At 43.5% G+C, this 14,893-nt stretch overlaps 2 protein-coding genes across 2 annotated transcripts in view; one reads left to right on the plus strand and one right to left on the minus strand.

The window, feature by feature from the left end:
• LOC122219426 (histone H2B type 1-C/E/F/G/I) overlaps nt 1-14,893 on the plus strand; it is a 109,676-nt gene that overhangs the window by 17,011 nt on the left and 77,772 nt on the right. The gene's annotated exons all lie outside the window — the stretch shown is intronic.
• LOC122219436 (histone H2B type 1-C/E/F/G/I) lies at nt 2,375-2,811 on the minus strand. Its single transcript, XM_042937685.1, has one exon. The coding sequence runs from the start codon at nt 2,794-2,796 to the stop codon at nt 2,416-2,418; it is 381 nt and encodes a 126-aa protein (XP_042793619.1). The 5' UTR covers nt 2,797-2,811; the 3' UTR covers nt 2,375-2,415.

Consider the following 14,893-nt stretch of genomic DNA (forward strand, 5'->3'; position numbering starts at 1 on the left):
GCTTTCTGATTTCTCTGTCCTCATCTAGCATAACCTCATCTTTACCACCGGAAACCTCCACGCAGGAAGGGGCTTTGGTCAGCTTGTTCTCTATGTATCAGATGTGCTCAGAGCAGAGCAGCTAGAAGCAGCATTTATATCTGTGGGAACTTGCTCGAAAGCCAAGTTCCCAGATATCCCTCAGAGCTAAGGAGACGACAGAAGCTCTGGGAGTGGGGCCAGCAATCTGTCCTCTAACAAGCCTCCAGGTGACTTTGAAGCACACTCAAGGTTAGCAACGCTGCTGTGTATCTTGGGTGCGTAATTCAGTGCTTGGCACTTGAATGCCAACGCGACAAATGGATGTTCCTTGTTTCTGCCTAGAAGGCGTCTGTATGAGGCAGTCAGTGCCACTTCCCCTCCTTCTAATCCGGCCTCGGGTTTGTTCAGGTCCCCCCTCCCTCCTTGCCTGTGCTCCAGGGAAGGGAACCTTTCTGGCTGGTCTCAGGGAGCAGGCCCTGATTCAACCACACTAGTCCTGAGGGTCCCAGGCAGTCAGTAATGAGGAATATGGGGCTGAGAATAGGGCCAGTTCTTTGCAGCTGTGAGAGCCTTTAACAGGGCAGTTCAGAAGCTTCCTCAACAACTTTTTGAGCAAGCCGAAGGGAGAGTTGTTGATTACAAAACTGTGTGCGTTGGGGAGAAAAGTGGAATCAGGGACATTTCAGGAAGAGAACATTTGCAAAGGCCTGGAGGCTGGAGAGGTCAGGGGGCATTCCAAAAAGTGTGAAAAAGCAAGAAACAAAACAAAACGAAAAGCAAAGCAACAAAAAAATGGGAGGAAAAGCATCCACTGAGGTTTGCTTTGAGCATTCGGTGAGTGGCTGTCTACAGACCTTGATATCTGATAATCGTGCAGCCAGCACGGGGATCATTGAAAGGCACCGAGAGGGATAATACATGGTCACGTATGCTTTCTCACAAAACTACTCCCCTGGAATGAAAAGAAGACTCACTATGGACAGAGGAGTTTTAGTATTACCTCAAACTGAAATCAAGGTGATCACAAAAAGTTGAAAAGCAGTTGTACATTGGCAATGTGAAAACAAATACTTGTTTTTTTTTTGGGGGGGGGTGTTGCATACTTATTTTGCCTTTTTGAGAGAATAAAGGGAGACCAGGTAGACTGGCTAGGAAGGCTGGCTAGGAGTTTCTGGAGGACAGAGCTAGTGATTTTCGAGTGCATTTTCTGGAGGACAGAGTTAGGGATTCTTGGGTGTACTTGGCATTTCCATTTACAGGTAAGGTGCCACGAACCCAAACTTTCTCATCTGACTTTCAGAAGGAAGCCTCTACGTCGCAGGGTCTGTAGAAATGAGGGAAGGAGACAAATTCTGCTTTTAATTTTTCAGGTTTAGGTTCTTTGGCGTCACGTGATCACAACCTCTAGCCTTCCAGACCCTGGTGTCCAGCATCAGGATGGTAAAACGCATGTCCTGAGTCCACGTTTCCTGCTCTCCACCCTCTGACTTCCCTGGGTCCCCGAGTTCTCAGGATCGCCCTTTTGCTCAACTGAGCTGGGGACCAGAGCTGATGACAGGACAGGTGGACAAATTCTGCCGAGTGACGGAAAACGACGGACTCCGGGCAGCTGAGCCAGCTTTCGTATTCTGGGGGCTGCACTTGTGAGGCGACTGTAGCGCTTGAATATCCAGAATTGTTTTTGGAAGTCACTTGGGAGTCAGGGAGGGGAGTGGGAGAGGAATATATTGTCACGTTACACCCTAAAAGCCAAACGTAATGACAAGCACCTTTTTGAGAGCAGCTTAGGAGGTAAAGCAAGATCGAAACCTTTTGCTAAAAACCGTTGTGTCCTCACCGGAGAGCGGCAGCCGGTGAACACGTTTTGAAGACCCAGGACACACGACTAAGCAGGATCCTGGAGTCCTGGGCAAACGGGTGGGGAAGGGCAGTGAGAGGATCAGATGCCCACAAAGAACGCGGGCCGCCGTCTCCGCGGCACCGGGAGAGGAAGTCCCGCCCTTACACGGCGGGCTTTTCAAATGTCATTGTGGCTGCTTACACCCATGGAGTAACACTTCCCATGTGGCGACCGGGGTCAGCTTCGAGAAGGGGCCAGCAGCCACCGCACCTGTGCAAGCCTTAGGAAAGGGGCCAGAACCTGCAAGGATCCGGGAAGTGAGCGCTAGCCGTTCTGCCCACGGGCGGTTATGCTGCTGGCGACGTCTGTACAGCCCTCGGCGATCCGAGCCAAAGGCAGAATCTCCCAAAGAACCGGTAGCGGGTTCTCCCGCGGGTGTCCCCAGTAAGCTAACAATGCCCAGGAAGACGCCAGCGCGTGTCAGCGCACAGCTCTGGTGGTGAAAATCTGTGGCTCTGAAAAGAGCCTTTGGGTTGGATCGTGCCTCCCAGCACTCACTTGGAGCTGGTGTACTTGGTGACGGCCTTGGTGCCCTCGGACACGGCGTGCTTGGCCAGCTCCCCGGGCAGCAGCAGGCGCACGGCCGTCTGGATCTCCCGGGACGTGATGGTCGAGCGCTTGTTGTAATGCGCCAGGCGCGACGCCTCGCCCGCGATGCGCTCGAAGATGTCGTTCACGAACGAGTTCATGATGCCCATGGCCTTGGACGAGATGCCGGTGTCGGGGTGCACCTGCTTCAGCACCTTGTACACGTACACCGAGTAGCTCTCCTTGCGGCTGCGCTTGCGCTTCTTGCCGTCCTTCTTCTGCGCCTTGGTCACCGCCTTCTTGGAGCCCTTCTTCGGGGCCGGGGCTGACTTCGCTGGTTCAGGCATTTCAAATTTGTCGTTTTCCGAAAGGAGAAAAAATGGGGTGGGCGCCAGGATCCTGCTTATTTGTAGGCAGCTTTATGCAAATATAGGATTCATTTTGAGACTTCTGATTGGTGGGTTCGTCGTGTGGCCTGATTGGTTCGAGCTCTATTCTCCTATTGGTCATTTCCGGAGAGAAATTTTCCCCTGTTCTTCCTGGCCGCTTTAGTCCCGTTAAACCATTTTATAACAAATTATGATTAGTGTGTAGCAATGTAGATTAATTTGTTGATTAATTTTGGATATTAGAAGGCATGTTCTTTTGTTTTGGAATGCCAGGGAAGCAATCTTGTGTAAGAAGTGCTGATTATTGTATAGTGTTTCGGGTTAGGCCTGGCCACCCCCCTCTACTGTGTCTGTCTGGCATGTGGGTTATTTTTAGCTGAAGACGCTAGAGACTCTGCAGGCTCAAGAGAAACTTTTCTCCCTCTCTTAACCATGCAGATAAATCTAAATTGGGAGTAGAGTCTTTCCCAAAATAAGTGTGATTAATAGAGATAAGATTTTTCTGAGTGATCCATCTGATGAGGGAGCATGAGGCAAGCCGAGGGTGGAGCACAAGGTAGCACAGACCCCCCCTCCACAGGATAGGAGTGATATTCCGCAGGCTCTCCTGGCTACCTAATAACAAATGAACGGAAAGAAAACAAATGGTTAACTGATAGAGATCACAGTCTTGCAGGACATGAATTTTCATCAGTTTACAAATATCTTGGTAAATTACAAGGGCAATCTTATCAATAGTCTAATCTCCAGAAACCTTTAGATTCAGTTTCCTGGAGCCCCAACATCACCGTCCCCTCCATAGTGATGTGGGAACAAAGGCAAGAAAGAAAGGGCCGGTAGCGTCCCCTGGGTGGTTCAGTGGGTCAAGCCTCTGACTTCAGCTCATGTCATGATCTCGTGGGTTCATGAGTTCGAGCGCCGCGTTGGGCTCTGTGCTGACAGCTCAGAGCCTGGAGCCTGCTTCATGTTCTGTGTCTCTCTCCCTGCCCCTCCCCCAATCACACTCTGTCTGTCTCTCTCCTTCAAAAATAAGTAAACATTTAAAAAAATTTTTTTAAAGGAGAGGGCAGGTAACATTAAATTTCCTTATAACCTGCAGCCCATTGACAAATATTTGAGGCAATTATAGAGTATAACGTTTCTCCAGGAACCCCCTAGTGTCCTAATGTTAAGGTCTTACTAGTGGGAAAACAACCCTAGCTGGGCAATAGCAAGGCCCCTGGCATCTACTAGGAGTCCTGTTTAGCATATGCAAGTCTTTCTGGAGGCCTCCCTTTTGCCTTCACTCCTCCTACTCCATAGTGTATAACCAGTCACTCACAATCCCAGTCCATGGGTCCTGTCTCTGTGCTTTAATAAAGTCACCTTTTTTTGCACCAAAAACATCTCAAGAATCCTTTCTTGGTTGTCAGCTCTGAAGCCCCATCCCATGTGAATGAAAGTGCAAACATCTAATGACCAAACATCTGTTCTTATTGCCTTATGAAGTGCGTTCCCTTCCTCTGTAATCTCAACCCCCTACCCCCTGCCCCCTAGTTGAGAATGATTTATTGACCTCATTTAGCCTATCTGTGGAATTTCCATGTATTCGTGGATTCCCTGTATGTATACTATAAATTTGGTTTTCTCCTGTAAATCTTTTCATGCCAACTTGTGTAGAAGGAGCTTTGAAGGGACAGTCAGAAATTCATGCTCCCCAAAGGCTGGCATAGTCTGCAGGGTACTTTAACTCACTGGGCACTGTTTGTCCTGGATACTGCAGCAGCTTAGAGATCCTTGGGTCGTCTGACATGTAGCTGGAAGGTCACATTTCTTACCACGTCAGCCTCTTGGAGTCTCTGTCTGTGGAGTCTGATGGAGCAAGAGTGGTGAGCGTCCTTTTTCTCGCTTTTGACATTTAGATTAGCAGGAGAAAATATTTGTGGAACTAGTTCTTTGGGCTAAACGGCTCTTTGGTTGATTTGGCCCGGTACCCTTTGGTAACCGATCCATTTCCTCCCAGAGATGGTCTTTTTTTTCGTTTGTCTGTGTCTTTTACGTTGCTTGTCATTCATTGCGAAGGGACTTCTTGGAAGCCCTCACCCCATTGGTGAGGATGGATTGAACACTTAGAAGCTGTTAGAGTGCTGGCTGGCTCAAGAAAACTCCCGCGGTAAGGTGAGTTGCTCTTGGAAACGGTTATATGGATAGTAGGTACACCAGCTCGAGAAAACTTCTGTGCAGGGGCGCCTGTGGGTTTCAGTCGGTTAAGCGTCCACCTCTTGATTTCAGCTCAGGTCATGATCTCACGGCTTGTGGGTTCGAGCCCCGCGTCTGGCTCTGTGCTGACAGGGCACAGCCTGCTTAAGATTCTCTCTCTCTCTCTCTCTCTCTGCCTTCTACCACTTTGAGTTCTCTCTCTCAAAAATAAGTAAATAAACATCAAAAAAAAAAAAAAAGAAAAAAAAGAAAAAAGGAAAAAGAAAACTCCTGTGCACGGAAGTACACTCTAAAACAACCCGCAGTCCCCAACCCCACAGCAAATACTTCCTGGGAATTAGTTTGGCTCCATGAGACCCAAGGCTTAGATCTGTTAATACTTTCCTTTTGTTTTGTTCTGTGTCTTAAGAGCTTGGCCTTTGAGCAACGAGAATATTCTCTTTGGTCTCGACCAATTGGAGGGTACATTTATCAGGTGCACGCCGATGGCCAGTTGAATAGACTGGGGATCCCAGATTCCCTGTCTGGCTGGCTGGCTGTGCCACCTCCCGGGTGTGTTTGTCACGAGAGTTCTGGCCCGTAGGAATCTTTGTCGTCCCAACCTTCCCCACTTGTTAGAGCTGGAAAGTTCCATTCCAGAAGGGCCTACCCGCTTATCACTGATTCGTGGGTCTGTGACTGGAGGTGTATCATGTTTTCATGGGAGACCAGAGACTATATCTGGTCTATATATCGTCCTTACTGCCTGTGTGATGAACACCTTTGCTTTCTTAGACTAATTACGAACTAAACTTTTGGACCAGGAGTCTGCATCCTCTGTGCCCTCTTTGGACACCTGTTGTGTCTTGGAGTAAGCCATTAAAAGGCTTTTTGTTTTAAGTCATTATTAATAGATCCTACTCGTCAATGGCCATACAAGGGATCCTTTAGATTGGCTGTATTTGAAAAATATATTTAAAGAGCTCTCAGTTGTCTTATAACGGCTCACCTTGGTGACTCCTTTGATGAGGTAATAGAAAGGAAATTAGACACAAGACAAAAGGAAATGTCCACAGCCACTGCAAATTCTCCTTCTTAAAATTTGGCCGCATCTGCCTGTTTTTAATTCCCCTTTCCCTACAGGATTTACAGAGATCACTGGCGTAATCTCTTGGTTCCGAGTATAGATGTTGCTCACGTAATTACTGAAAGCCTGGAAATGAGTTTAACAAAAGCAGCGGAGACTGGCCGTAGGGGTGCCCATGCTCTTACTTTCCAAGGCTCTGTAACGGGGCTCTGTCAAGCCTCAGCATTGCTACACCATGTCCTTGGCAGTGGTAGCCTAGATCCACTCTTCCCTACTCGCCCCTGCAGGGGAAAAAAAAAAAAAAAAAAAGTGTCCCCTGGGCAACAGCAGAGCTTTTAAACTATAAAGCCCCTTTATGTCTGCTATCAAAAGATCCTACCAAATTTAGAGAGTAATTAGAAAGATTATTTGACTACGTTCACAACTTTGCCTTCTGAGGAAATAGATGATCACCGTGTCTCCTAGGCCTTCCTGCAAATGATTTGCAAAAGGCCAATACTCAGGGGCTAATAGAAGCCAAATTTAAATTGTGTGCCCAGAAAAACAAGGTTATTAAACGGCTACATATAGACTTTACAAAGGTGTAGATCTTTTGGTTCCCATTTTAGTTAAAATTCTCCCTGATATAAAGAAGCAAATTCAGTTAAGAAGATGGGCCATCCCTTGATATTCGGGCTATAATCCAGTCTTTGGGGGATTAGGGTCATGTGTCCTGATTTTACAAATCTCTACCAAACCACAACCACAACCACAACTCTAGAAACAAGTTAAAGCCCACCTGTCTTTATCAATTTTCAGATCTTGCATATTCTTTTGAAAATGTTTGTGGCTATTATTAAAAAAAAAATCAGGATATTGAAAGAAAATTGTTCTGTATTTTTAAAAGAGGGTAAATTCTAAATAGCAGTTACCCTGACACTCTAGAAAAAAAATTTCTTTGCGCTCTTTCTCTGTCCCTTGAAATTATAAATCTCATCATGTCTTTGAAATGTAAACACATCCCACACTCTCCTGAAACTGAATGGAAAAAAAAAAAAAAAGGAAAAAGGGAAGATGGGGAAGAGGCCTTTTTAAAATGCAAATTTATGACTTTTTTTGCCCAGACTATAGCAACTAATGTAACAGGCAGGTGGGCTCCAAATATACACCTTGAAGAAAACTCTGTCTCTGCCTTCTGATGTAAAATTTCTACCCCCATCTTCTCTGGGACCCAGGAGCCAATCTTTCTGACAGGCAAACTTTAGGGAAAAGTTTTTCAAAAAAATAAACAGATAGGTGGATATATAGATAATTGGGCCTATAATGTCCTCTCCACAAATATTAGGATATGTGTGTATATGTCCATGTATGTTTTAATGTGAGAGATTTTCTCTACTTCTGGATGGTATTTTTACAATGAATACGTACTATATTTATATACAGTTTATATATAACTAAATGTACAATATTTGGTTGGAAGCTGGCACGCGCTTGTAAAGATTGGGCACTCTAACACTCAGAAAGGTAGAAAATAATCCAAATGATTTTCAAATTCACATAATCTGGGAAGATATTTGGTATTGAAGCTAATTGCAGTTTGTTGGCTTCATTAAAATAGACGTGCTTTTTGAGTTATCACCATGAAATATAAAATTTTTATCCTGTTTGTGTTTACTGAATCCAGTAAGTTCATGGTATTTCTGATGAGGGGGCGTGGGGCGAGCTGAGGGCAAAGTACAGGCTAACAGCACCCTTCCGTCCACCCCCACAGCATGCCCCCACACCCCTCCCCGCCAGGTGGGGCATGTGTGACATTCCTCAGACACTCCTGGCCACCCAAGAACAGGGGAAAGGAAAGAAAGCAAATGGTTGACTCGTGGAGATCACAGTCCTGCAGGACAGGAGTCTCCTTCAGTTTATGGAGAGCTCAGTAAACTGCAAGAAAAAGGCAATCTTATCCACAGCCTAATTCCCAGAAACCTATAGACTCCACTTCCTGGAGCCCTAATATCACCCTCATCAAGATGGAAGGGGGTTTAAGTGCTTGCCATGGTGATGGGAAACTAAGGCAAATGAAAAATTAAATTTCCTTAACTGTCTACCCCCCAGTGACAAGTCCTTGAAACCAGCAGAGTGACCTCCTTCTAGGAGCTCAGCTGCCTTGATGGTGACACTTTGCTGGGCGGCAAAAGGGAGTCTTGGCTTAACATTATCTTGACCCCCCCAGGATCCTGTAAGTCTCCTTAAACACATAAAAATTCCTTTGCAAACCTCCTTTATCTTTAACCCCCAAGTATATGTTGGCAATTATACTCCAAGCTTATGGCCCCTGATATACTTCTGAAGGGTCTCACGGTTGAGGTTTTATTTAATGGTAAATAAATGGTGTTTTCCTCACAACACCAGCCCCTCAAGGTCCTGGAAACCTTGCTTCCAAAATACCCTAGAGACTTACTCTATCCCTGACCCCCTCCCAACCTGAGGATATATAATGAGCTACCCGCCACGACCCCATACAGCTCTTCCTGCCCATGCTGTCCCCATGCTTTAATAAAATCACTTTTTTGCACCAAAGACATCTTCAAGAATTCTTTCTTGGCCGTTGGCTCTGGACCACCGCATCATCACCCCAAACCCCCATCATTTCTGTTGCAAAATTTGTTAGGAAGAAAAAAAACTTAGAATACCTACTTCATGAAGTTTTTGCGGGGTAGTCTATGCATAATTGTTAGAACACATAATTTATGTAGATGTAAATAAAGTAAAAAGCCTTATAGGTAAACTAAATAACTTCCAAAATCTTTGGAAAGCTAACCTTTTAAAGTTTTGTAAGTTAAATAATGGGTAAAAGTTAAGTTTGTTGATGATCTAGCTCTGTTCCGAATAAAACAAAAGAATGAGATATTAAGTACTGAGCATGTTTATCTACTTTTGCCTTATCACAGAGAAACTAAAGATAAATTTAGGTTTGCTAGTAAACATTTTATGCTTTACTGAAAGATTATATTAGGAAAAAATCCATGTTTCTAAAAATAATATCACATATTCATAAATTGGCCAATATGAAGAGTTGTGGTGTAACAGTTCACAATTGCTTCCTACTTAGTTTTCAAGAGGAATTGAGGTTTCTAAGCATTAATCATTTTCAAAAGTTTTTTTTGATGTTTATTTTTGAGAGAGAGAGACAGAGTGCGAGCAGAGAAAGAGGGAGACACCGGAACTGAAGCAGGCTCCAGGCTCTGAGCTGTCAGCACAGAGCATGATATGGGGCTCCAACCCATGAGCTGAGCCAAAGTCGGATGCTTAACTGACTGAGCCACCCAGGCGCCTCTAAGCAGTAATCATCGTAATAAGTCATTTTAATAAATGTAATAAAGACTGCTAGAAATGACAGCTCTGTATGCAAGGAAAGTAAGATATGTGCTTTTGGTAAGAAGTATGAGTAATAAAAAGACATATTTGTTGAGACAAAAGAAAGCCTTAAAACAAGACTGGTTGGTTAAAGACAGTTATCGGAATGTTAAATAGAGAAAGTTGTAGGTTTATGGAGAAAGATTCTTTGGAAGGAAACTTTATATGTGGTCAGTACTGGCTAAGATTAGGACAAATTTAAATTAGTAAACAAGTTTCAGTATCAGATGCACTCTGGTGGGTGCAAAGTTTTTGTTTTCTCTTTGCTACAAGTACAAAATTTTCTTCAACTATTGCTCTGCTCTTCATAAGAAATTGTGAACAAATGTTTTCTTTACCTTTTAAGTTAACCGCCTAAAAAAAACAATGATTCTGTTTGCCAGGATAATTTCGCATATTTATCAGGTCTTTGATTACTTAAGAAAACCTAGTGTTAATATTAAAAAAAGCTAAATTTTACTCACAACTATGTAACCATCTGAATTTGTCTCTGGTATCTTTTACTGCTGTTACAATTCAATGGATAGTTACATATTAGTTGCAAATGGATCGTTTCATAACGATTGTGATCCTTATGATTCAATCCATGATTGAATATTCACATCTTTTGTTATTATTATTTTTTGGACATATTTCCCAGAATCATATTCTAAAATGAAGTCTTTTGACCATAATCTGAGTGAAATTTTCTAGCGGGCCCCTGTAACATTTCAAGAAACATTTTTGATGAGAAATTAAACTAATTAGGCTTATTTACTATGTGAAATTACATGGGAGGCATTATGAAAGAAGTGATAAACCTTGTTAGTGGGTATTCATATAGATACATCATCTAAACTGATACGAAACTTCTAGAAATCTGAGGTCTTGAAGTGTTCTATGTCACAAAAAATAACAAAGTTTCCTTGTCAATTGCTTTGCGATGAAACTCAAATCAGATCCTTAACCACGACCATTTTAAGTCTTTTATAAGATACAGCTATACTTGTACTCAGATGTCACTATAAAGTTTCCCTCAAATATACTTCATCTTTAGTCACACTCATGGAAAAAACTCTGTGGGTTTCTGGTAACCTTCAGACCATAAAATGGAACTATGTAAAAATTTCCAGGACTAGTGGAAAAACTGGATTCAAGCAAACAAGAATAACATGGGACCGAACGAATTGAGGAAGATAATTTTGCTGTATATGACTTTGTCTTTCAAATATTGACTTTTAACAAATGTTTTGCTTTGTTTTCCAGATTAAGAAAACCTCTTCTCTTAGCTCACTGACTTCAGCAATTTGACAAAATATGCCTCTGTGAACAAATTGAAAGCTTTAGCTCTTGTCCCTATCTGAACCATCCAGAAAGTCTCAGTGAGAATTCTTATATTTTGATGGCAATATGTTTATTTATATAAGTTCAATAAGTACCTCTTCTCCTTATGACAAGACGTCATTGGGAACAATGGTCATACTACCGAGTCTTTGACTAGATTGTCGTATTTGAGAGAGATGTGCAGAGACTCAGTTATGACCCATCAACTTTGAGGAACTAAGGCTGACTTTTTGGAGCCAATAAAGCCAGGAAATATCACCCTGATACCTTGCTTACAGAATTCCAAGCTACCTTACTAGGTGAGTAGAGCAGGTTACTTTCTGGCAGGCACAGGAACCTCAGGATATCTGGGGGACCTCAAGAGGAGAGGAATTCACCCAGATGTACAGGTATCGCAGGCAAAGTCTGAGGGCAAGCATTTGGCTTGGCTTCTGGTCTTGAGAGGCTATTACCAATGTGATCTTGAGATTCCTTATGAAAAGTTCCAGCAAAGCAGGTTTTCAAGAGTCTATACCATCAACCACACTTCTTGCTGCGCTTATGGAAATAATCAGGCCAAGATATCTTAAAACTAGACTTATTTTGCAAACAAAATACTGTTAATATGGCTATCTTTGGTAAAAATGAGGGTGAGTATACAGAGAAAATACGTTTCTTTCACACATCTTTGTAGATACTAGATTTTAATACTATATGTTATAAACTGCACTGGATCGTGATTTCTTCTGGCGTCCTCCAGCGCCTGGCCACAAGTCTCTAAGCTAACATTTTGATTTTTCTTTCGTCTTTCTGACTTTGAATTCTTTGAGAGCTGAAACTTCCCCTTTTCCCCAAAGCCCTGCAAACTAAGTATAAATGACTTGATGTGAAAAAATTGCCCTAATAGCTCATGCGTAGATAGTCTGTGTGCAGTTGCTCTATGGGCCCCTCAAAGGATCACCAGAGATCCCTGAACTACAATCTAGGAAGATCTATCGGATTGCCAGTCCTTGCCCTCGCTCTGTCTGAAGATGGTTTCAACTCTGCCATATAGAAGTCTTCTCAGCTGGTTATCCCATGACTCAAAAACTGGGTTTACATTAGATCCAATCATCAACCATTGCTTTTCTTTTGTTTCCATAGAAATGCCTCTTGTTTAATACCTATTTGAACCATGGGCCTACCTTGGAGAATACACCTTGATCACTGCCTCCTGAAATGAGTTTGGCTATGGTCACGACTAAGAGACCAGATCAAGGAGATTAAACTACCGACCTTGAATAAATGAAACTCCCAAGAAGTTTCAGCTGGGGAAAGTGAAGGGGTTCAGGACGTGTACCTCCCACCCCACCCTCCCAGCTTATGCCATTTTGACACATTTTGAGTTCAAGACACTTGAGACCCAGCAGCTCAAGAAAACTTTTGTCCCTCCCTTAACCAAACAAAAGAATCTAAGTTGGGGGGGTCTTTCCTTGAATAAGGTTGATTCACAAAGGTAAATTTTATCCGAGCGATCCATTTGTAAAGCAGGGCAAACATGTAAGTACTAAACACGTGCTCTTCTGATTCCTCTGTGAATTGCCTTCCCTCCTCCTGAAGTCCCACACCTCTACCCCTTTCTCCTTAGTTCAGGACGACATACATACTTTATTTTGCCAGTCTTTGAAATTCCCATGTCTGTGTGAATTCTGTGTGTGTACTCCATTAATTTTGACTTTCAACTGTTAACCCGTCCCATACCAATTTGATTCTTAGTCCAGCTACAAGGACTTTGAAGTACAGAGGAATTCTTCCTCCCCAACATTAGAGTTCTGGAATATGTACAATATTTTATCTTTTTATGATGTTAATGATTTTTTTCCTAAACCAAGAAGCTGTGTGTAATTCAAAATGTGCATTAGAAAGTGCTCCTGAGTCTGAAAATAAATCATGTATGGATTTAAGAAGTCATAATAAAGGAAAATAAGAATGAAGGGAAATATGCCTGGAAACTGCTTATCAAGAGAAAACAAGTGTAGCAGTATTAATATTAACCAAATTTTAAAGCTCAAAGTATTAGTGGGGATAGAGAGGTACACACTACAAGCGATTTTAGTTCCAGTGTGGAAAACAAAATATTCTGGAAAGCCGTCCTGAAGCAAAAAAGCTAAGGAGTAGAGAAACAGCCAAAACACTCTAGCATATCATGGCCTAGATCACGAGAAGCCAAGGAAAACTCCCTAAATCCAAGGAAAACTCCCCAAATCTCCCAGAACAATAAACAGCTAGTAGACGAAGCCCTACTGATTCTGCACTGTGTCGATGTCAGCCTCTTGGGGATAAAAAGGACTCTAGACCCTTAAACTGAACTGGAGACACCTAGTAAGCGAGAGCCAGAGCGTTTGAGAAAGCTCAGGCTTGAGGGGGAAAAAAATCTAGCAAAGATTTCTAAGAGGAAACCTGTTTTGTCTCAGAGGTGGAGCTGTGGAGAAGGGTAGAGGAAATTTACAAGCAGGATTTCACCAAAAGCCTAGTCTATTTCAGTGAAAGGGTCCAGATTAAAGAACGGTGGGTTCGTTGCGCCCTCTAGTGCCTTGTGGAGGCAAACAAACCACCTCAGGAAGGAAACATCTGTAACCCCAATTCTGTAGGTCCACACAGATTACTTATTATCTATCTGTGTATCACCAACTAACTATTCACCCACTATTTATTGAACACATATTACGTTCCAGGAACTCTCCCAGAAATTTGGGGTGTCTAAATAGAAACTCATAATAAATGTGACCTAATTGAGAAGGAAAACACAGTATGAGGAGTCACGCTTCCAAACAAAAGAGATCCCCTCCTCTCCCTCAGACAGAGAATTTCCGATATGGGAATTCAGAGACTGAAATATTTGCTGAAAGTCTGAAGAAATAAAAATGGACTAATACAGGCAAGAAGCAAGGGATATTCAAAACCAGGCCCATTTTTAAAAGTAATGAAATAGAACTTCGGGAGATGAGAAAGAGCTATAATTCATAAAGATAAAATAAAAATCCGCTGATAAAATGTAACCTTCAGGGCCTTGATGTACCCGACGAAACAGCCACTATGTATGGCAGCAACGGCCAGATTCAAGGTTACTTCATGTCCACAGGTGTAGGGCAAGCTTTCGATATACTACTCTTTGAAATTCATATAAAAGGCAAGGAAAATGCTTATGCTTATAGAAGATTTGAACAACACGATAAACATAACTTCATCTGTGATTCCTGCGTTTAACGTATAGAGAATATCTGACTTATTTCAAGGTATTCATTTCAAAATTTCAAAATTTCAATCCTGGTTCCAGAAAAGTAACAATAGGTACCGAAAAAATAGGTACCAGTTTTATATATACTGCACTTAAAAAAATTTTTTCTTTAATGTTTATTTTTGAGGAGGGGGAGGGGCAGAGAGCGAGGGAGACAGAATCCTAAGCAGGTTCCAGGCTGCACGCTGTCAACGCAGAGCTGGACACTGGGCCAAAGTCCGACATTTAACCAACTGAGCCCCCAGGAGCCCCTATATTGCACTCTTTTATCCTCATCGACCTTTAGAGCAGTTAAAGAGTATTTTTTTTAAGATAGTAAAAAAAAAAGCCTCTCACACGCTTGGAAACAAAGTAGTTCTAAATACATGGGTTAGTGTGCATATCGTAAAAGAAACTATGTAACATTCAAATACTCAAAGGAAGTGTCCTACAAATATGAGGACGGAAAATCCGGGTTGTGCAAGCCGGGCGTCCTGCGCGGCCACTGCGAGGGTGTCCTCGGCCACTGGGCAGCAGGGCCGGGCCAGCTCGGAAACCGTCGGAGAGGAGGCCGACCAGGGAAGCTGCTGCCCCGCGGCTCGGTCCGCGCACCGCTCGGTGCCGCGCTCTCATCTGCGGACGGCCCGCTGGATTGTTGCGAACGTCCAGCGGCCGCGCGGCGAGGCCGGGTCGCCACGGTTTGCGGCCCAGCAGGGGCGACACGGGAAGCAGCCTGGCGCCGGTGGCCGGAAGGGCCAAGAAGACGCGCGACCCCGCCCCCCACCCCCAGGAGCCGGAAGCACGTAACGTGGCGCAGGCGCAACGTGAGGTTCGTTGGGCCC

This window comes from Panthera leo, chromosome B2 (genome assembly GCF_018350215.1).
Source record: "Panthera leo isolate Ple1 chromosome B2, P.leo_Ple1_pat1.1, whole genome shotgun sequence".
Lineage (NCBI taxonomy): Eukaryota > Metazoa > Chordata > Mammalia > Carnivora > Felidae > Panthera > Panthera leo.

What these genes read in the sequence shown, in the direction of transcription:
- LOC122219436 (XM_042937685.1), bottom strand. Translation starts at nt 2,796, where the DNA reads ATGCCTGAACCAGCGAAGTCAGCCCCGGCCCCGAAGAAGGGCTCCAAG.